At 39.7% G+C, this 24,004-nt stretch overlaps 1 protein-coding gene across 5 annotated transcripts in view; it reads left to right on the forward strand.

Annotated features, from left to right (window-relative positions):
• Positions 1-24,004, forward strand: part of PRDM5 (PR/SET domain 5) — a 357,820-nt gene that overhangs the window by 191,727 nt on the left and 142,089 nt on the right. For 3 of the 5 annotated variants that reach the window (XM_055587589.1, XM_055587587.1, XM_055587591.1), the window contains 3 exons: positions 20,292-20,466; positions 22,577-22,751; positions 23,864-23,956. In XM_055587589.1, the coding sequence (XP_055443564.1) occupies positions 20,292-20,466; positions 22,577-22,751; positions 23,864-23,956 (443 nt within the window). The remainder of the gene's footprint in view (positions 1-20,291; positions 20,467-22,576; positions 22,752-23,863; positions 23,957-24,004) is intronic. The other 2 variants (XM_055587588.1, XM_055587590.1) reach the window with 1 other exon arrangement.

Consider the following 24,004-nt stretch of genomic DNA (forward strand, 5'->3'; position numbering starts at 1 on the left):
GAATGCTCACTGGACGGAATGACGGGGCCTCAGGGGCCCGTCCTGACGGGCGCAGCAGCCCGGCTCCCGGGCACCTCGGTTGTTGGAGACCCAGGTGTGCGTGCGTCTGCCTAGGCCGACCGAGCACGGTTGACTGTGTGTGGTGCTGGCTGTGGCCGTACGCTCTGGCTCCTCTTTGCCAAGATAACTCGGGCTTTATAGACACGAGAAATGTCCTGAGGAGAAGGTGTCTCCCTGTGCTGTTCAGGGAGCTTTACTGGATACTGCGGTTTGGCAACCTTAAGAGTTAGCTGTGAGATAATTATGATATTTGTGCTAAGCCACTTTTTAGCTTTTCAGAGAAGCAGCTTTTGTGCAGATCGTTTGCTACGTAAAGAACATATCTACATTCTGCCTCCTGTGAGAAGTCTTTCAGAATGGAGAATGCTGGATTCTCGAAGGGAGTGTCCCCAGAAATCATTTAAAAGGCTCATAGTTTTGCAACCCAGCAAAGCATTAACCAAAAGGAAGCCAGAGGGTTGAAGAGAGTGTGTTTCCTAATTGATTTGGGGCCTTTGGTAACAGGGTTAGTGACAGTGAATGTATGAAGTCGACTTGAAAATAGAAATTCTGTGAAGTGGTTCTTCTCAGAGGACCAGAAGTGCTGAGTCCTCTATTTAATATTTAAATTAAATTTGTTACTCATTTAAGATTAACTTCAATTTAATATTTAGTGTAAAACTTTTAAAACTGAAAACTTAAAAAATGTTTAATTAAAAATGCTCCCTTTACCTCTAGAACAGAAACCCAAACTATGTTTTATATCGATGGTCTCACTTAGAGTAATTATCTATTTACACACGTATTCCCGCCACTGGTCTGAGTTCCTCAAGAGCGGTCTGTGTCAGTTCTGTTTGCTCTCCCACTGCCCACGCTGCACAGATGCGTCTAGTGGGGGCCCAGCGAGTGCCTACCGACCTGGCGCCCCTGCTAACTCTGCGCCTCTCTCCTGATGCGGTGCGCCTAGCTGCACGTGACTTGTCAGTTTGGAAAACCCTCATGTCTGTGTCCTTTGGAATAACATAAAGCAAATGCTTGCACTTGAACTCTGGCCTGCAGTTTACGTGTGTGTGCATATTTGGTCTGGCAGAGTGTTCACTTTCACTCTGTCCACGCTGACTGCGTATGCTATGTGTGTGCACGTATCAGCCTACAGTGTAGGCATTTTTATCTCTTAGCCAGACGACTGTGTGGCCAGTAGCACCTCATCACTATGTCAGGTCTTTTTACACACATGACCACAGACCATCAGAGGCTTAAATTCAGATACTCTGTCGTGTAATAGCAAGACAGTCCAATCTGGACTAACCAGAAACTTGGGATGTAGAGTAATGAAATGGCAAAAGTTAAAGGGAAAGGAGGCCTTTGCTGTGAAGTGGTAGGGTTCTTTCAAATCATACCTAACAGATGGAATAATGAGAGATTGATATTTGAGAATTAATTAGTATCGCTTTAAATATACTGGAACCTGGCTACATCATTACAAGGTTTAAGAAGAGATACGGTAGATATTAAAAAAAAAAAAAAGTTTAAAATCTTTCCGCTACTAAAAAATATAGTGAAAAGAAAAGGCATTTGTTATTGATGCAGTGAAGCAAACAACATGAATACCTCATTTATCAGAGCAAGAAATGAAACTAACGAATATGAATGTTATATAAATTTATATGCATATTAATATGAAATAAAGTGTTAAAACTATAATCTGCTGCTGCTGCTGCTAAGTCACTTCAGTCGTGTCCGACTCTGTGCGACCCCATAGACGGCAGCCCACCAGGCTCCCCCGTCCCTGGGATTCTCCAGGCAAGAACACTGGAGCGGGTTGCCATTTCCTTCTCCAATGCATGAAAGTGAAAAGTGAAAGTGAAGTCACTCAGTTGTGTCCGACTCTTAGCGACCCCATGGACTGCAGCCCACCAGGCTCCTCCGTCCATGGGATTTTCCAGGCAAGAGTACTGGCGTGGGGTGTCATTGCCTTCTCCGAAAAACTATAATCTAGACACCTACAATTAAATATACATATGCCAATTGCTGCCAGGCAAGATTTTTTTGTATGTGTAACCATAAAGAAGGAAATGGCTTTGTTTTTGCTTTTCAGAATTGGAGATACATTTTATGATGAGTTTTAGATTTATTTTTTAATTAATGGTATTAAATAATTAATAAACTGCAAAGTACAGGCAGTTTAATGCATATAAAACAAAACACTAGAATTATCAACATTTAGTTCTTTATCAGTGGAAGTTAGGTTTTCTAGTGTAATTTCTATTCAGAGAAAACTATCCAGTTCCTGAATAGGTTCTCATAAAAGGTTCAGCCACTACTAAGCAATAAAAAGTAAAATGTGAAGTTCTGCATTCCGTCATTAAACTGATGAAATATTCAAAAAAAGGTGTACAGTTTTTCTTATAATTTATATCTGTCAGTTAATATAAGCTGCACAGCAAAGTTACACTGTATTCAGCTAAGTGTGTTGAATTCTAGACTTTGAAGAAATTGTTTCCCAAAGCCCTAGGAGAAATGTTGCTGTAGAACCTAATCTGCTCATCCTTACTTGTGTCTTAGTCCTCTTGGAGACTCTCCCAAGATTCAAAGCTGGCAGGTTGGGAGAAGGGGAAGGAAGCCTCTTGACAGTGTTGTCGGTTACTGTCTGCGGCGCTGCAGTGCATCAGGAGGGACAGAGTCCAGGAGAAGAGGTGCTCCACGATTCAAGTGTGGCCTTTCTTTTCACTTGAAACTTTAAAGGGATCTGGACAGTAATTAAGTATGTCATTATCATGACTGATTTATGTCAGGACTATGCACATCTTTTACTGATCAGTCATCCTTCAGCATGGAAAAGGGCATGGCAGCCCGATCCAGTATTTTTACCTGAAGACTCCCATGGACAGAGGAGCCTGGCAGGCTACAGTCCATGGGGTCACAAAGAGTTGGACACGACTGAGCACATTCTTCAGCATCCACTGGGGAGTTGGTTCCAGGACCCCTGTGTACCCAAACCCACAAGTGTTCAAATCCCTTATGTATAAAAGGGTACCGTATGGGCAGCCCTGTGTATCCTTCGATGTAGAACCCATGGATATGGGATACAGAGGGCCTACTGTATTTAATTAAATGGGCAGTCAGGCTAATTATCTATGATCTCTTAAGTTGGTATTTAATGAACATTTTATTAAAGTCACCTCAGTGGGCAGAGATTAAAGCAGCACTTCCTGGTTTATTTTCCTGGGGTTAATGAAGTCCTTTGAGATATGGCTGGGTACACTTTATGGTGGTTTACACAGCTGTGTGTTCTATTAGCTTTTTTCATAGGAGACAGGAGCAAAAAGGGGCATGGCATTCCGGCTGAGAGTTTATCCTACTCTTTTTCAAGCAATAGCATGTAAAGCCAGCTAGACTTACAAGAGCTTTCCCTATCTGACTTAATTCTGTGCCCATTTCTGGACTATGGAATGCAGTGTGCTTATATATAGCTTTTCTTTTTCTACTTTAAGTTCAGCTCAGTCGCTCAGGCATGTCCGACTCTTTGTGACCCCATGGACTGCAGCACACCAGGCCTCCCTGTCCATCGCCAACTCCCGGAGTTTACTCAAACTCATGTCCATTGAGTCGGGGATGCCACCCAACCATCTCATCCTCTGTCATCCCCTTCTCCTCCTGCACTCAATCTTTCCCAGCATCATAATCTTTTCAAATGAGTCAGTTCTTCATATCAGGTGGCCAAAGTGTTGGGAGTTTCAGCTGCAACATCAGTCCTCCAATGAATATTCAGGACTTATTTCCTTTAGGATAGACTGGTTAGATCTCCTTGCAATCTAAGAGACTCTCAAGAGTCTTCTCCAACACCACAGTTCATAAGCATCAATTCTTCAGCACTCAGCTTTCTTTATAGTCCAACTCTCACATCCATACACGACTACTGGAAAAAAAACATAGCTTTGACTAGACGGATCTTTGTTGGCAAAGTAATGTCTGCTTTTTAATATGCTGTCTAGGTTGGTCATAACTTTTCTTCAAAGGAGCAAGCGCCTTTTAATTTCATGGCTGCAGTCACCATCTGCAGTGATTTTGGAGCCCCCACAAATAAAGTCTGTCACTGTTTCCACTGTTTCTCCATCTATTTGCCATGAAGTGATGGGACCAAAAGCCATGATCTTCGTTTTCTGAATGTTGAGTTTTAAGCCGACTTTTTCACTCTCCTCTTTCACTTTCATCAAGAGGCTCTTTAGTTCTTCTTTGCTTTTTGACAAAAGGGTGGTGTCATCTGCATATCTGAGGTTTTCTACTTTACCAGATCTAAAATACATATTGCATTTATATGCTTGTATTCAACTTCTTTAAATATATTCTGATTTGTTTCAATTCAGTAGATCCAATATTGTGTTGTATACAGGGGCGATACATAATAATCCCTTGATATCCTTTGCACATTGCTATTGAGTAACATATGTTAATACTGTGTTGAACTCATTTAAAACCCATAGGACACCCCATGGGATTTTTACCTTTAGAAAGTCAATCACGAATGAAAATAAAACAAGCGAAGCTAGTTATCCATGCTTATGAAATGAAGTTTCAAACTGTGGCACTTTGACCCATTATAAAAATGTGTAGAATTTTGGCATCGGTATTATTTCATTTAAATCCAACAGTTCCCCCTAAAGTACTAGTATTACACCCATTTTGAAGGTGAAAAAGCTGAGCTCAAGTTTGTAAAAACCTAGAATTGGTAGATCAGAGCTTTCTGCCCGTTAGTCTGACTTGCAGTTTTGGTATTCAGATCTTCCCAGAACGAGGGGGATGCTGAACCTGGTAGTCAGTTTTTCTCCAGAAGACTCAGAGGAATACATGCACATTTTAAAACAGTGATGAATATATACTTCAAATAACATTTTAAACTTCACCATTCTGTACATATGTCTCCAGGACTTAGTTATTTCATAACTGAAAGTTTGTACCTTGTTTACCAGCTTCATGCATTTAGCCATTAAATACATTTTTTAATAAATTGCAGTAATGTTTACAGTTGACCTATTGCCAGTATTAATGAGATATGTAACTATGAAACATACAGGAGAAATCTCAGGTGGAAGTTATTTCGGATTGACTATACTTTATTTGGGAGGTTCGGTGGTCAGGGGTGTGTTTCTATAAAAGAATGTAAGTAACCTGTTATAATGTTTGGAAATACTTGAAAATTAAAAAGATGTTCTAAGAAGATACGTTTTGCATTTATTTTGGTGAATGTTAAGAAAAGTGACATAAGTATTACTTATAGATTATCCCAACTTCTGACATCAGGCGTGCACGCCTACTTAAAGCTACACCCATTCTCACTGCTTTCTCCCACATAGAAAAAGGTCCCTCTTCTTTCTTAAGAACAAGCCTTCCATCTGTGTTCCGCCCCCTGATGAATATTTACAATGTAAATTATCCGTTTTCTCCATTTGATACTTACCCTCTCACACTCAACAGGATTCTTCTCATTGCTTTTAGATATTCAGGCTTTTCTTTCTTTTTTGAAATCTTTCCCTCTTGATGCCATATTCCCTTCCAGTGTGGATCCTTTCTCCTTCCCTGAATTGTCCCTTTGCCGTGTTTTCCTTTTTCTCACCATCGATACACTCCTCAACCCACACTGACCATGGTTTTGCCTTTCTCAGGTCACCCCTCCTCTCCAGGTCACTTAGCCCCTTGAGGCTTTTTGGACCTCCTTTTGCTGATCTTTGCAGAGCATTAGGTTTTTTTGACAGGTGACTCCTGAAACATTTCTTCCTTTGGCTTCTCTGAATCCATCTACCATCCTACCCACTCTTTTTCTTTTTTTTCTTTCTCTCCTTTCTCCTTTCCTTCCTTGCTTCCTTTCCTCCTTTCTTTTCTTTCCTTCCAGCTTATATTCTTTAGCCAGCTATTAAATGTCTGAGTTCTTTTCTTTGCTAGGTTCTTCCTATTCGTGTCCTTTGAATCTGAGCTAATTGTCCTGAATCCTGGACAAAGTCAGCTCTCTCCCATTACTTACTCCAAAAGCACCATTCCTTTCTGTCTTCATTCTCATAAAGTCATTTCCCATTTCTCTGGTGGTTGATTAATGGCACTGAGAGTTGATTAATACCACTCTCAGTCTGTAAGCCGTTTGAGGATAGGCAATGTATCTGTTTTATTTCACTACATTATACTTAGTACTTCCGTAGTTCTTGGTACATATAGTGCTCAATTTTTTTTTTTTCTCAAATGAATTATTTACCTCTATCAGAAGTTTCATTTTAGTTAAAAGAAAAATTAATGTCTAGGTTTTACTTTAGTTTTTTTCCTGTAGATTCCATGGTAGCAGTATAACAAACATCTTAAATTTTAAGTTTGATTTTATTGGGGTTCTCCAGAGAAACAGAATGAATAGGATGTTTGTTGTATGTATATAAAGAGACACCTTGCAGGGAATTGGCTTCACATGATTGTGGAGGCTGGCAAGTCCCAAGAGCTGCAGGGTGAGTCAGCAAGCTGCAGACCAGGGGAGCGGATGCTCCAGCTCTGGCCTGAGTCTGAGGGCCTGAGACCCGGATAACCAGTGGTGTAGTGTAAGTCTGAAAGACCCTCAAGCTTGAGACATGGGAAGAGCCAGTGTTTCACCCTGAGTCCAGTGTCCCTCTTTGAAGACAGTCAGGCAGGAGGAATCTTTCTCACTCTCTGGAAAGTTGGCCTTTATTCTATTCAAGTCTTCAGCTGATTAGATGAGGCCCACCCATACCATGCAGGGCAATCTATTTTACTCCATCTACTAATCCACATGTTAATTGCATCCGGCAACACTCACATTGACACACCCAGAATAATGTTTGATTACACGTTTGGGCATCCTGTGGTCCAGTTAAGTTGACACATGAAATATACCATCACATTTTTCAAATATCTTATAGGTTTCTATTTTCAATCTTTTTTCCTGTCACTTGAGCGTGATCAGATTACCTTGTATTTTTCCTCAAATGCTGCAGTTCACAGGGCAGGTTTATTCTGTGCCTAACTTCTCAGCTCTTCCATGTGTTGAAGCTGCTTTTTCTGTCTAGTGTTCTGCAACTTTCCTGTAATCCCCAGTGTTCTACCTAGGATTTTTCTTTTCATAGCATGACTGTATACTCTGCAATGCAGGGACTTTGTTATTGTTGTTTTCCTTACTTTAATAAACCCATTTCCTCATGATCTTATCTTGCCCAAAGCCCATCCAGCTTGTGAATTTCAAATGCTGCTGTGAAACTACCTCCTAAAATTCTGCAGCTGCTACTCTGTATAACTGTCTTGGCCCTTTCTTGTTCTTCATGTTAATTTAACCAGATTGTTCTGTTACCACCAAGCGCACTTAAAGCCCTTAAGGGCCGGAACGAAAATGGGCTTTCTTGTGAGTGTGAGTATCCTGAAGTCCTCTGCACATTATGTACTAATTGTGTTGGATGAATCTTCAGTTTCTCTAATAGGTTTTCAGACTAACTCTAGGTTTGTTGAGTTGAGTATGCTTGCTCTGACTTAGGTCTTCTTTTTGGGGAGCACATCTGCTTGTCTAATTGGTTCTTTTATTTCCAGTTGGTTAAAGTATTCCCATTGTTGGCAAAATTTTGAATTCTTAAGAATGTGTTAGGAATGGGAAATGGATTCTGCAACTCTTTTTGTGGTGAGTTTCACTTTCCTGAATGACATTCTTGCTTTTACGGTCATATTAATTCAAAAGGAAATTACAGTTTTTTCCCCTCCTTTTTTGATAGCCTTCAGTAAGCAAGACATTGCATCAGTATTGAGATTCATACAAGGAGGAATATGATAAAGGGTCTGCCCAAAGAGAGCTAACAGTCTTTGGAAAAGGGAGGATGCAGGAGAAAAGAGAGGTCTGTGCTTAGCTAATTTTTATGCAATTTGTACTGATTAATATTTGGTGAGTGATAATTTTATATCATATGGGTAAATCATCTCTTCCCCTATACCACTTTACAGCCCTAATGGGGATACAGCTAAATAAATGCAGATCATGGTGGTAAATACTTTGAGAGGGCCAGCCTAAATGGTTAGGGAGGAATGTTTGCAGGACCTAGAGTCTAGCTTGCTTATATCATAATTCGGTTGAAACTCTCTTTTCTGATGTGATAGGGACAGTGTGTCCTAGTAGGAATCGTAGAACTGATATTTCAACCAGCTTATCGTGTTTTATGAATATACATTTATTTTCCAGTTTTTTTGCTTCTGCATTTAGGTTCTTTCACTAGAGTTTGCTACCATATTTTTTTTTTCATAGCCACTCTATATAGTATCCAGTTTTAGTAAAACACCAAAAAGTAAGCCTTAAAAAACCTGTCAAATTACACAAAACAAAGCAATTATAAAAGATGGGAGGAAATCATAAAACTGGACAGATTCTGCACTCAGGTTACTTTGCAGGGTTCTTTTCAAAACTGTCAGTTGATTTTCTTAGAAACTATTGAGTTTTTTCTGACTCATACATTTCTGCTGTATGTAATGTTTAGCTAAGTTACATCATTGTAGTAACTTTTACCGGTGGCATAAACAGGTGTGGGAACAGACACAACTGCCTCTGGGGACTCCGGCGAGCAAGTCAGGGTGGAGACAGCAGCGCGGCACAGCGGGGAGCAGGCTGCTGAGCAGGGGCCCGGCCGGGCCCACCCGGCACGACGGCGCGCGCACAGGCCGGCAGCGGACCTGGGAGTCGGTCAGCTGAGGCGCAGCTAAAGAGGCTCTAATACGGAGTAGAGCAAATACAGGCATGAAGTCTTGCCTTTTGCAGATTGGATGGAACTCAAATGGCCTTATGCTAAGTGAAATAAGTCAGACAGAGAAACACAGATGCTGTATGCTATATCACTTACATGGGGAATCTAAAAAATAATACAACAAACTACTGACTATAACATGAAGATGCAGACTCACAGAGAGAACAGTGGTGAGAGAGGGGAAGGGCTGGGGAAGGCGGAGGTACAAACTGTTGGCTGTAAGATAGGCTCACAATTATATTGTACAACACAGGGAGTATAGCCAGTATTTTGTAGTAACTGTAAATGGAAAGTAACCTTTAAACATTGAACATACCAATAGTACAGATATACTGTAGGAACAAAATATGCCTTCTAACATATATAAAATATTTAATAGGTACCCCATTCTCCATAGTATTGCCTTCTAAAATTTTTTAGCCTGTCAATACTGATAACTTATCTTTAGATAAAATAGCTGAAGTATACATTTTCCCCCTGTGAAGAATTAGTTTCTTTTTTTTTTTTTAATTTTATTTTATTTTTAAACTACATAATTGTATTAGTTTTGCCAAATATCAAAATGAATCCGCCACAGGTATACATGTGTTCCCCATCCTGAACCCTCCTCCCTCCTCCCTCCCCATTCCATCCCTCTGGGTCGTCCCAGTGCACCAGCCCCAAGCATCCAGTATCGTGCATCGAACCTGGACTGGCAACTCGTTTCATACATGATATTTTACATGTTTCAATGCCATTCTCCCAAATCTTCCCACCCTCTCCCTCTCTCACAGAGTCCATAAGACTGTTCTATAGGAGCACTTTGCTTCTTTTCTATATAGCAAATTTTTCTTTTTATTCTTTTCATTGCTTCTGTTGACTTTTTTTCTCTATGATGTCAGATTTGTTTCTTAAGATGCCTCAAACATAACTGTCTTTTCTTGAACCCCTCAAAGGAAGATATGTATATTTGTAATTGATTTTCTTTGTTTATAGACTTAATTTTTGTTTAACATAGTATCCTGTTTCTTGGAATCATATTAAATTTTTTTCTTGCCATGTGACTGATTATGAGCTGGGATTAGAAAAGAAACAATGTTATTTGCATTTGTTTGAAACTTCATTTTTCTTACAGAACCTTTGATGCATTCTAAACATGAAATTAGCTTATCCTGCACTGTTCACTATTACTTTCCTTGATTGCAAGATGTTTTCTTCTTACTCTTAAAGAAAATATTTTAAAAAAATATTATTTTGCTTAAGTTATTGTATAAGTCTTATTGTATAAGACTAGGCTTCCCTTGTGGCTCAGACGGTAAAGCATCTGCCTACACTGCGGAAGACCTGGGTTTGATCCCTGGGTCAGGAAGATCCTCTGGAGAAGGAAATGGCAACCCACTCCAGTACTCTTGCCTGGAAAACCCCATGGATGGAGGAGCCCAGTAGGCTGCAGTCCATGGGGTTGCAAAGAGTCGGACACGACTGAGCGACTTCACTTCACTTCATTGTATAAGTCAACTTTTGTCAAGAAAACTGCTCTAAAGACAACCCTAAACTCTTAGTGGCTTATAGCAATGGAGATTTGTCTCTTGTTCACACAAGTATGGGCTGCTGGAAGCTGCAGTTCTATCCACAGCTCGATTCCACATAGGTTTGAAGGAACAGCTCTTAATGGGGCCTGCATTTTCCTGGCAGAGGGGAAAGAGAAGTGACCCAAACATGTGATGGCTCTGAAAGCTCTCTCTTGGACATGGTTCACTTTGATTCTGATCACATTTCATGAGTCAGTGCAGCTCACCTGGTCAGGCCTGAAACAGTCAGCCCCACCCCCCAGGCAGCACTCAGAGAGCCGCAGGCTTGGGATGCTGTGATGTGTTACGTCTCATTTTAAGGATTTTAGGTTTTATTGTTAGATCAATATTGATAGACATGTTTGATGAATTTTGCTATGGAAATGATTTTTTTCCTGATTTTTTTTTCTTTTTTTTTTTGGTTTTGTGTATGGAGCTCTATAGAACTGATGTGGAGACTGATTCAGGACTTTAGTAAGGAAAAGTTAAGTGAGAGGATATTAAATGCAAAATCCTTACTGTTTCATTATATTTTCTTTTCTCCACCTTCATCACTTGTGTTCTACTTGTATTGACTATTGAGTAGAAGTCCAAACTTTGGAAGTGGAAGTCTCCTCATGTTAGCATTGACTGCTTGAATGTTTAAGACTGAGAGTTGTTCTGAAGCTGTTTCCTTTTGTGCTGATTACTCATAAGTCATCCTAGCTAGATAGTTTGAATTTTCAGTTTACTACCTTTCTGATACACAATGAATTGGGCCGTTGCCAATTTAAGAATCATGGTTTTTCTGGCATAGTCCACATGTGAACTATAGTGTGCCAACAAGTAAACAAAAACCAAGTTACAGACCAACGCAGCTGGAATACCAAGTCACCGTGGCCACTCCTGAAGTTAACGTTTATTTGCACACAGTGAGGATTAGTTTTTTCTTCAAAACAGGAGACAGTTACTTCTGCTGTTTTGAAATAGCAGAACTGAACCTCAGATGCATGAGTTTAGGAAGTCTAACTTCATGGGGTCTGCTACTTGAGAAGGGACAATGGGTAAACTGTCAGAGAAAGTTGAAGTTTATAAGTAATGTTGGATGTTGAAGGGAGATAGGGAATTTGGTTACATCTCTTAGATATCCAGGAGTAAATGTTTTGAGATGGTGATAGAATTAGAAGGGTCTGAAGGCACGGTTAGTTTATTTGATCCTAACTATGGCCACAGTACAGAAGCAGTCACATTGATAAAATCTTATCAAGTGATGCCTTATCTGATGTCATTTTCAAAGAGGGGCCCTCTAACATCACAAGGTTGTATATTCCAGCTTTTCCTTGACATCCTCGTTAATGTTTCTCTCAATTCCATACCAGCCTTCCTTCCAGTTGGGTGAGGCCCAAGAGGAAAAGCAATGATCACGTCAGCCTGTAGGCATACTGTTCCCTTCAGATTCATTGACTTGGTTCTCAGAAAGATGAGTGTATTTTATTTGTGCTTGAATCCAGCTCTGGAAGGAGTGAGATAATAAAGTTCACCTCCATCATTTTCCAGAGGTGATAGGAGACGTGCCTGTGGAAAAAGAACCCCGGAGTAGGAGAGCCAGCGTCGTCTTTGCCTCCTGATTAAGTGTTCTTTCTTTGATGACTACCGTTCATGTAAGCAGCTACTCTAAGAAGATATTCAAATCAGGTGTAGATAGACAGTGGAGTGGAATTGTTTTCCTATACATGAGATTGAGATAACATAGTAAACAGTAGTTTCTGAGCCAAGTGTGTAACCAAATAAAGAAAATTATTTTGTGAGTAATTGAAAAATAAAAAGAAAGAACAAAAAGTTATATGGGAACAAATTCCCTTTAGCCTTTAAATTCATTGGGTTATTTTAGGTTCATTGGAAAACGTTTTGTTCATGAAAGCGTTTTATTCATGAAACTTGTAATTGTAACTGCATACATTAAGTAATTCTCCATTCATGGCTTAATCACGTGAGTTCTTCTCATTGTGATTCTGGTGTCAGGTTCTAGACTGGCTCCAGTATTTACTGTGTATGATTCTTTACGGTTTATTTCTCATCTCTGAGCCTCAGTTTTTCCATATGTAAAATGTGGGCTGATCAGAGGAGTTTCTGTTGGAGATGGGACCCTGATGCCTACAGTCTCCTAGATACACTTTATATAGTCTGTATTTTTAAATCATTGAAACAACTCTTTGAGCTATATGTACTGTTGGCTTTTTTTTATACATTAGGTGACTGAGAGAAGTTAAGATAAGCTTTCGGAAGAATGTATAGCTAGTAGGTTATGTCTTTGGGTCCCAAGCCATGTTTTTCTGCCTCCAAAGCAGAGTCTCTCTGTCCAGTGTACCTGACATTTCTGTCCGTATGTCGCAGGGCTATTGTGACTATCTGATGAAATAAGGTACCTGAAAAAGTGAGAACACGGCAAGTGCTGTGTCAGTGTGGGATGTTATTTCTTCTGAGTGTTTTTAGCCACTGTCAGAAGCTAGCAGTTAAGGGCCAAGGCATAAAGAAGTCTAGGAGTGTTGTTTTTTCCTGCTCTGTGGATGCGGACGTTGAGGCCCACGGGGATGAGGAAGGTGTCCACACACCGGAAAGTGGCAGGATAGCCTTAAGTTCCTAGTGCAATTACAAAGCCCACTGTCCTTGTGGTCCTCTCCAGGCCTGAATCCTTGCTCCAGAGTGGGGCTGGGATTCCTTTGTCCACGGATTGATTCCTGTGAGGAACTTCTTATTCACTGTGCAAGATACCTTGGTATGGCAAGAACAGGTTACTAGTGTGGGATGAGATACTGATGTTGATAGTGGTGTTTTTATTGAAGACCATTTCCACTAAGTTAATCCACTCAAAATTCATGACAGTGAATACATCTGTTTATATGGCTATCCTTCTATACTTTCTGAATTCAGAAATGATTCTTTTGGTGCATATGAATTTTGGAGGAGCTTCCGCCCCACCCCCGCCTCAAGAAAATGCTCTGTAGTGGCCATACCACATAAAACTGCCCCTGACTTTCCTGTTGAATCATCCCAGCCAGATTATTGCTTTTCTCTGGATTTGTCTTCATTATATAAATTTGTTCAGAAAGTCTTGACATCAGAAAATATTCCCACCAGAGAAGTTTTGTGTGTGTAAATTTGTCTGTAAATCTGAATTCTGTGATGATATCAAAGTGATGAATCTAATGAATTCCAAGCCGCCATTGTTTTTTCAGCTGTCTTAAACAGATCGACATTCTAGTATGCTTTTTTATCAGAATGTATTGACTGTCCAAAGAGCTTTGCAGCTAGGTTATTATCCAAAATAATTTCTTTCCTGTTGGGTATTTTGAATGACTCTAACTTTGCAGATTTGTTGAAGAACAGTAATTAACTTGAGGGAGTTCCCTGGAGGTCCAGTGGTTAGGACTCTACACATTCCCTGTTGAGGGTCCGGGTTTGATCTTGGTCAGGGAACTAGATCTTGCATCCTGAGCTGTGTGGCCACAGGAAAAAAGAAAAATGGTAGTTATTAGCTTTGTAACAGCTGAATTGACTAATATTCTTGGGCACCTGAGTGAAACCACATGAAAATACATTTGTATATACAGAGAAGGTATGTCTTTTAAAGCAAGATTTTTTAGTTGGTGTTTCAGTTTGAATCTGTAAGAAGAAGAATTACTAAATAGAGTAACATCTGTGAATGCTTGAGGGAAAACCCGATCACCTTGTACTCCTCCTTGACTCTTCTCCTCTCACACTCCATATTCAGCCTGTCAGGAGACGGTGTCAGCTTTCTCTTCATATCATACTCAGGATCTGATTCCTTCTCGCCATCTCCACTATTTCCCCGCCATAATCCTCCCAAGTTACCATTATCCATGACCTAGGTTACTGTAATAGCCTCCCACCAAAAGTAAACGAAGGAGGATATTAGTAATCTTTTTACTAATAAGTGCTTTTCTTCTGTAGACACAAATATTTTAGTGTTTACTTTTACTGTGCATTATTTGTAAAATACTGAGCAAATTAGGAGTATAGGTTATGTCGTGGGGGATACATGGCAATTCTTGTTCATTTCCTTGAGGAAACCATCTTTGGGGAGACAAGCGACAACCATCTTTGGGGAGACACATTAGAATGTCATTGATCACATGAGTTAATGATGAAAACCACAGAAATAAATTGCAGGTGTCCAATTGAAGAGCTCCTAGAATCTACGTGAGTTTAGTAGATTAGAGAAGGTTTCGTGGAGGATGATCATGAGCTGTGTCTCACACAATGCTGAGGAGTTGCGGTGGGAGGCCAGGTGGCGTGTCTGCAGTTGTATCAATATTAGGTGGAATGAGCTCAGTCTTTTCTGAGAGGCATTACACCCATTGGACTGAAGAACAGGAGGCAGGTTCATTTGAAGGATTGTTGCGGGGGAGAGGACGAAGTGGGTTTAGATTACCAGTTGGCAAGCTGTTGGAGCCATGTCTGGGGACTGGGCCGGTTCTTTACGTTAGAATCCTGAGCTGGCATTGGATGTGGGCGCTAGGGCAGATGAGCACAGTAGATGTTGTTGTTAGGAAGTCGTCTTTATTTTTTTACCGCACCGTGCAGCATGTGGGGTGTCAGTGTCCCGACTAGAGATTGAACCTGTGCCCCCTTGCCATGGAAGCACACTGAGTCTTAACCACTGGACCACTAGGGAAGTCCCAGGAAATCTTGATTAGAGCTTAGGAGGTGGTTTTGGAGAGTGTCATGGGTGTTATCTAGAGTGACCTGGTAACAGATCATCTAGATATCTAGACTGTGTTCTCCAGAGTCCCGATTTGCCCAGGACTCCCTCGTTTTCAGCCCTGAAAACCACATGTCATGGAAACCCCACAGGCAAAACAGATGGTTGGTCATTTAAGGATAGCATAGTTCAGACAAGCAACTGGTATCAGAGGTACAAACCAGAGTAAAACATTAGCACATTATCAAGTGAACAGAACTTGAGGATCAGAGATCCAGAGCGTTTCAGAGGTCTGATAGGCAGGCAGTGGAGTTGAATTATATAAATATCTTGGCTGACAGAATTTGGCCAAATGAAATTTAGCATTGTCATAGCGACTTTGTTTATGTGACAGTCTAATTTAAACAGATTTTGAAAAATGAATATTTTAACCAATGGTTTTTGAGTTTTGTATTATAATAATAATAATAATAATAATAAGAGCAGTAGTTATCAGCAATGGATACTTAACTTGTACCAGGTACCTTGCTAGATTTTACAGATATTTTCATGTTTAATTCTCACAATCAGCCTATGAGATAGGCAGCATTGTTTTCTTTCCTTTATAGATGAGGAAACTGGTGGTTTGAGACATTAGGCTGTTTACTTAGTTACACAGCTAATTAACAGTAGAAGGAGATTTGAACCCTGGCCAGCCCAAAACTCTTAGCCACTGTGTAGTACCATTTCCTGGTATCAAGGAACCTGTTCTGTTTTATTAATTTTTCTCCTTTTACTACAAAAGTTAACACTTGTTAACTCTAGGAAAATTGAAACACAGGGACTAGCAGAAAACTATGCAAAATACAATTCCTTCTATTTAGAAACAAAGTCTATTGACATCTTTGTTCATATCTTTTTCTTTGGAGGGCACATTGATATATAATTTTTTCTATAAAAAATAAAATTTGATAAACCTTTTAAAACCGGTTGTTAGACATTTATTCTTTTTCAGTGTATTTTGTTGGATGTTTAGCTTCTTGCAACGTTTTGATAATACAAACAGCTTGCAGTAAACATAATTAGCTGAAGATGATATACAGATAAAGGAAAATGAAACAAGACTGAAAAACAAAAATTTACAATGATGGACAGTAATGCAGGAGATGCATAACGATTGTAAAATCCTCACTCTATTTTGTATTTGGATCACCAGTACAATGAAAATCAGTGACTGAGGAATATTTGCTTTTGAACAGACCATTATGTTGAACATCTCTCTTTCAGTTAAAGTTGAATTTTCAACAAAATCACCTAGAGCTGGTGCAGGAACCAAACTAGGACCCCAGCCCCTGGGCAAAGTCCCAGGAAGGTGCCTGATCCCTAAAATGTAAATTCAAGTAGTGATTCTGCTGCTGAGGAGCTCACTTCATGGGTTGGTGTCCGACTCTGTGCGACCCCATGGACTGCAGCACGCCATGCCTCTTTGTCCATCACCATCTCCCAGAGCTTAGCCAAATTCATGTCCGTTGAGTCGGTGATGGCATCCCACCATCTCATCCTCTGTCGTCCCCTTCTTCTCCTGCCTTCAATCATTCCCTGCATCAGGGTCTTTTCCAATGAGTCAGCTCTTTGCATCAGGTGGCCAAGGTACTGGAGCTTCAGCTTCAGCATCAGTCCTTCCAATGAATATTCAGGACTGATTTCCTTTAGGATTGACTGGTTTGATCTCCTTGCAGTCCAAGGGACTCTCAAGAGTCTTCTCCAACACCGCAGTTCAAAAGCATCAGTTCTTCAGCTCTCAGCTTTCTTTATAGCCCAACTCTCACATCCATATGTGACTACTGGAAAAGCCATAGCACTAACTGTAGGACCTTTGTCAGCAAAGTAATGTCTCTGCTTTTTAACGTGCTGTTTAAAAAACCAGAGAATTCTAGAAAAACATCTGCCTCATTGAGTACGCTAAAGCCTTTGACTGTGTGGATCACAAGAAACTGGACAATTCTTAAAGAGATGGGAATACCAGACCATATTACCTGCCTCCTGAGAAACCTCAGGAGGTATGCAGGTCAAGAAGCAACAGTTAAAGCTGGACATGGGACAACTGACTGGTTCCAAATTGGGAAAGGAGTACGTCATGGCTGTATGTGGTCACCCCGCTCTTCGGGGGACTAAACCACAAACCCCATAACCAGAAACTATAGCTGAAATAAAGAGAAGTAAATTTCAGGATCAGAATATTACAGCAGGGGCTTCCCTTGTGGCTCAGTGGTAAAGAATCCACATGCTGATGTAGGAGACACAGGTCTGATCCCTGGTCCAGGAAGATGCCACGGGCTGCTGGAGCAGCTAAGCCTGTGAGCCACCTCTAAGGAGCCTGTGCTCTAGAGCCTGGGGGCCGCAGCTACTGAAGCCACTGCAGTGAGAGGCCCGGGTGCCGCACTAGAGGAAAGTCTGTGAAGCAGCAAAGACCCACACAGCCAAAAAAAAAAAAAAAAGAATGTTAAAATAGTTATCAAAGCTGGAGGCCATGGCCAGTTAATGACAACTGGGAGTTGATGCTCAGTCCCTGAGTGTTGGGTCAGGCTCTTTAAACCCTTCTTGCCAAAGGGCAGGAGATTGGGCCTGGGATGAGCCTGAAAGTGAAAGTCGCTCAGTTGTGTCCGACTTTTTGCGACCCCATGAACTATACAGTCCATGGAATTCTCCAGGCCAGAATACTGAAGTGTGTACCTTTTCCCTTCTTCAGGGGATCTTCTCAACCCAGGGATCAAACCCAGGTCTCCTGCATTGCAGGTGGATTCTTTACCAGCTGAGCCACAAGGGAAGCCCAAGAATACTGGAGTGGATAGCCTATCCCTTCTCCAGTGGATGTTCCCGACCCAGGAATCAAACCTGGGTCTCCTGCATTGCAGGAGGATTCTTTACCAACTGAGCTCTCAGGGGGATGAGCCACGGGTGGGGAAAAACACCCCAAGAGAGCTTGAGAGAGCTCCAGGGATTGGAAACCTGGTAGGTTCTGACAGCCGGAGGTTTCGAAGAAGGAGAATGATGTAATGAAAGGTTAGTGAGTGATTAAATCAACTATGAGTAGGCAAGGAAGCAGTTTAAGAGGATGCTTCTTAAATGGCCAATGTAAAGAAAGAGGTTCTTGGTCTGGCTACTGGTAGGAATTATATGTAAAGAAATATCTAAACATCTCCATTAAATAATTAGGTTGGAGACATTCCTGTTGTGACATACCTCTTCTTATCACAAGTTTGGAGTACAGATGGAACATGTAGTTTTGATCCTTGGGGCTTGTAATGCTGCCATTACTTTCATTAAATTGAGGCTTTAACTGGTATATTAAAATTTTCTTTTATCACAGAACCCCTAAATAGGTATGCTGTATCTTATGATTGCAGTTTAAGTTAACACTATCACATTTTAAAATTAAAAATTATTATCTTCTCTTGGTGCTTTGAAGGTCATCATAAAATTAATGACAAATATACTGGAAAGACATTTCAATTAACTTTCTTGGATATTGATCAGATAAGCACTAAGATTTATAATTATTTTCTGAAGTCTTCATTAGATGAGTCCTTTGTTGCTTTGGGTGACTGTTTTAGTAAGTACTTTGCAAACCCTGGAAAGTGTTGCTTCTGAGTTAATTTAAAGAGAAATCTTCATTTTGCTGCATGTCCACATTGGTTTTTTGTTTAACAATTGTATAGAAATTTACTGAGTTCTTAATTAGAAATAACTTTTTTGTGTGTTTCTGGAGGTATTAAATGTATAAACTTCCAAGAATCTCTAAATGATATAGAAACTTCCATTTAATTAACTGTAGCTAATGGTTAGATGTGTTTCATTGCTTTGAACTTTTGAATCAGTCCTCCCTTGCACAGTATTTGATAAATGTGATCATAAGCTCTGTCTCACCCATGGAATTTTCTAATATTTATTATTTTCAAAATTGCAAAGAAATCTTTGTTGTAAGAAGTAACTGAAATAGTATTCGATATAGACTCCTACTTCTCCCAGCCTCAAAATGATAACTCTATAACAATTTGACACATATTTTCCAGTTTTCCATGGAGTTCTGCTCTGTGTACATGTGTGCGTATTACACATCCCTCCTCCTCCTCCCCTCTCCCCTCTTCTCCTTCCCTTCTCTCCCTCCCTAGCTTAGACTCTGTGGTACTGTCCGAGGAGAGGAGGCTTTGTTCTGTGCTGGATTTCACTCCCGGGTGAACTCATTGTCCTTTTTCTTTCCTTCACGTGGTTACCTTGAAAGTTCAGTAAATTCAATCTGTGCTTTCCTTCTCTTTATCCTCAGCAGTCAAACCAGGAGCCCTCCCAGAACAAATCCTCAACTCTGTAAAAGGCAACCGTTCTGAGTGTTTCTCCCAGGGCCAGCCAGCTAAGCAGCCCCGTTCTGGCTTCCCTGGTGACTGGCCCCAGGCCCAGAGGGGCTCTGCTGGTTCCAAGTATGAAGTTTCTCTGGGGTTTCCCTAGGCTATTCTTTGCAGCATTCCTTTTCTCGGTCTATTGTGGGTTGAGATCTCTTCTGCGTTAGCAACCCTGGCTGATTTCTGTCTCCTTGAGTTTTCTGAAAAATGGTGATATGTTGATGGCAGAACTTGTTTCCTCTTTCTTCTGTTGTTTTAGTGGGATTTAGGTACACATGATTACCTATGTACACGATGCTTTGAACCTCCCAGGCGCCTAGTGTTTTTTCTGTTTTTGGAAATTCTTTCCAGGTTCATTTGCAGTTTCTCTGGTTTGTGTTATAACTTGACAGTTTTTTCCTTCTTTTAGTTTTGCATTTTATAATAATTATAATTAAATCATTGATACCTCATTGCTGTCTTTTTGGGTTCAGAAATGACATCATTGCTTAACAGATTTATTTTCTACTGCATTTAGAGACCTCCACAAGGTGTTAAGGTATAAAGCCAATTAATGGTGCAAAATTTATTTTTAGAAATTTAAATAATTGTCCTTATTTCATTTGTTCGGTTTAAATGTCACTATCTTTAATATATATTTGTATTTTATTTGCCAGGTGACTAAGTATTGTCAGTTTCCTTTTTTCAGTGTTCAGATTAAAAAAAAAAAGATTTAAAAAAGTAATAGTAACTTTACATGAGCACATGGGACTCAGTGTATTTTAAAATGATTTCTTACTGTCAGAAATGATTTAGCATTTTTTTTTATTGAGATGCATTGATCCTACAACAGCATATATTTTTAATTTTGTCTTAGGAAGGAGAAAACATTTTCTATTTGGCAATTGAAGATATAGAAACAGATACAGAGCTTCTGATTGGCTACCTGGACAGTGACATGGAGGCCGATGAAGAAGAACAGCAAATTATGACAATGATCAATGAAGAGGAAGGTAAAAATTCTAAAGGACAATCAACAGCTAGCAGAAAAGGTATTAACTCTAACTGGTGGGCCAGGAGAATGCAAGTTGTAGGAGAAATAAAGTTTGAAATGTGCTTGAATTATAATGGCATTGTAATAGCGTGTCCTCAAAATAAAGTTAGTTTTTGTCAGAATTCTCGGAGGATATCCAGCCGTGAGCCTCTCTTCCAGCAGGGAGGGAATGGTGGGCTGGAGGGGGCAATGGATGTGTTCTGCAGGCTGCCAGGGTCTGCAGCGGCTCCCTGCTCTCACTGGTAGGGGACCAGTAATGGGGATTTTTGTGCTCTAGCCCTGACTTTGTCGTTCACCCGTGTTGTAACCGGGCTGGTCACTAACTCTGAGGCTTTATTTTCTCTTCTGCACATGGGGAAGGGCGAGTGCAGAGGTCCTGTTGGGCCCTGTGGGAGTTTTCCTGGGCCTCGCTCTTGTTTAAGATCCTTTGAGAATCTGGAGCATCTGGAAATGTTCCTCCGTTCTGGTTGTGGAGACCCATAGCATTGCGGGGTTGTACTAGTAGGGTCACCGTCAACGCGCAGTGACTGGGAATGGACTTGCTTCTGTCAGCCCTGCAGTCTAGGATATGCATGTCGCTTGCCTGTCCTCTGCCAGTGGATATCACTTGTCATCAGGGCTTGTTTCTCTCATTTGTGTTTTGCTGTTGATCGGTCACGAGGGAGTTGTGAAGGGTGGTGTAGGTGTTCACGTTTTGTAAAAGGCTGGTCTTTTCTATAGAGTATTTTCCCTTCTGTTCAACAAAGCCACTTCAGAAGTGACATGGGTTTCTTTAGTCACCGTGGTATTAATGTCTTTTATGTGAATTTTCTGTTTTAACTGTATGTCATTGACTGAGAAAGTATGAGTGTTCTGAGTATTGCCAGATTATGCCTCTGTTTAGTTTGGCTGGAATATTTAAAAGGAAGGTGAGGACAGGCTATCGGTTTTGTCTTTCCATTATGCATTATGTTGTTGGGATGTCAGATTTGGGGTGATGGGAATTATTTCTGTATAATTTTGTGTTTTCTTTATTTTTGTATGTATTTTCAACATTGCCCCAAGAGTATGGTACTACTGTGTCCACTGTTTTGCCTTAAAAATAAGTCTCCTACTTTTTACCACCATGACTTATATAATAAAATGTTTCTTTTGTAAAAAAGAACCAATGGAAACTTAAATAGATCTTTAGAATTTAGTTTTGTTTATAAAAGCAAACATAAAATCCCCCAAACAAACAAAAGAACCCCCCAAAATAGATGCAAAAACAAACAGCAAAAGAAACAAAGAATCCACTCAAATGTCAATCAGTGGAGAGTTTGGTTAAATAAGTAAATTATGGTACCTTAAAGTTTAAAAAAAATTGACTTAAGAAAATACTAAGTGGAAAACATAGCTATGTATGAAACTACATAAAAAGTATGATCATAAAGGTAGCTATTGTTATACTCTATAAAATACAAATTCACAAAAGATAAGTCAGTCATGGAAAGAGATTACAATAGTTGTCTCTTTGTTATGGGGTTATTGGTGATTTTTATTCCTTCATATTTTCTGCATTTTATCTAAATCTAATTGTATTTGATAATCAAGAAACATATGTAAATTAACTAGTGCACTTTGAAATGAGGGTATAGCCATGGAAGTCCGCGTGGGACTGACGGCCGGAGAGACAGTGGAGCCTCACTCCGCGTGCTGCAACGAGTGCTGTTTCTAAGACCCTGGTCTTTTTTCACATATGTGTGAGAGTCCCCTTGGTGATTCAGCATAGTTCGCCTTGGTTGGGTTTCTCTCTTCTTGCAGCTAAAAGTGAACTCAAGATGACCTGTTTCAGGGAAGACTTTGGCTTTCCAGTTCAACGTTTGTAATATCTCTTTGATGTGAAAGGTTAATGTTACAGGGTAAATTAAAATTTGATTTTGAATTGCTGAAAAACAATGGTTTTAAAAAAATGTTCTCATAACACTTCCTGTTATTTTTCATGGGCAGCCTATTCATACTTATAGAGATCATAAAATTTTACTAAGCTGGTACCATTAGCACAGTTAATTTTGATTTTGAGGGCAAAACTGAGCAGTTCTTGGCTCTTCATTTTTGTCTCATAATTCTGCTTGCTTGTAAATATGCAGATCGCTTTGGCTGTAAAGAGGACTATGCCTGTCCCTACTGTGAATCAAGTTTTACCAGTGAGGAAATTCTTGCCGAGCATCTTCAGACATTGCACCAGAAACCCACAGAGGAGAAAGAATATAAGTGCAAGAGCTGTGGGAAGAAATTCCCAGTTAAGCAGGCTTTGCAAAGACAGTGCGTACATTAAAGATAATCTCTGAAGTTATAAGCTGACATTTTAACTCTTTTATTTGGTTTGTCTTATAGTTAGTTTCTAACCTGTGTGCCTGTGTGATGGTGTGTGTATAGAAATTAAGCATTCTTTATTGTCATTGTCATTAACTTTTCTTACATTGATTTTTCAAACATTCTGTTTATGGAGTTTAATAACTTGCCATTAAATATTAAGCTCATTGGTGTACTAACCTGAAATCTGATATGCATAATTTAGCTAGTGCTTTGAGGGGGCAGATCAAGTTTCAGTGATCTGCATGTGATACTCCTCTGAAATCAGGTAAAAAAAAAGTTAATGAAATGGAGAGAGTTTGGAGTATAAAGAATACAGGGACATTTTGGGAAGCAGTGTGTGTTTCATAGCAATGTTGGAGAAATCACTTTGAAGATGAATATGTACAGGATCTAACGATGAAGTAAATTAAATGGTCCCACTCATTGCTCAGCGCCCTTTATTTTAACTGTTTATATTAACAGTGTATAAATTTATCCTTTTAAGTATTTTACAGTATCATGAGTTACTAAAAATGAGAAAGTGTATACATGTATTTATAAACTTTTATTTTTAACAGAATGTCACCTTGCATATGAGCAAGAACTCTTTAACATAACCTTAATGTTTCATTTTTTATTCATTCAAGTAAAATTTTGAAACATGCTGTATTTCATATTAAAATAATTTTCATATATTTACCCACTTTTGCTTATGATATTTGAGATTAAAAATTTCTGTTCAAAACTTGAAAAATCAACTATTATAATTGCAGATTATACATTTAGAAATTCTCTTATACACTTTTAAACAAGTAAAGGCTATATACTTTTTAATGAATATATTTTAGAACTGCACTCCAGTCAGTTTTTATTGAATTTATGTTATATATACTACCTCAAGCATACTTTAGCTGAGTTGAGTCTTACTGCTAGGTGCTACTAAAAAGTTTAAAGGGCAAAAGACAGAATAAAAAGAAGAGATCATGAATGTGACTCTATTCAAAGTAGAGGTATTTTCATAAGCTTTTGTCCTAGACTTCCAGTTTTTTTTTTGTTTGTTTTTTTCTATTTCCCCTCAGTGTTCTTCAGTGCTCAGCGAAAAGCAGTCTGAAGGATTCTTCACGAAGTTTTCAGTGCTCTGTTTGCAATTCTTCCTTCAGTTCAGCATCGAGGTTTTGTGTCTGAGTTATCAGATGGCTGTTACACGATTGTGGGTCGTT

The sequence above is a fragment of the Bubalus kerabau genome, chromosome 7, assembly GCF_029407905.1.
Source record: "Bubalus kerabau isolate K-KA32 ecotype Philippines breed swamp buffalo chromosome 7, PCC_UOA_SB_1v2, whole genome shotgun sequence".
NCBI classification, from domain to species: Eukaryota; Metazoa; Chordata; class Mammalia; order Artiodactyla; family Bovidae; genus Bubalus; species Bubalus kerabau.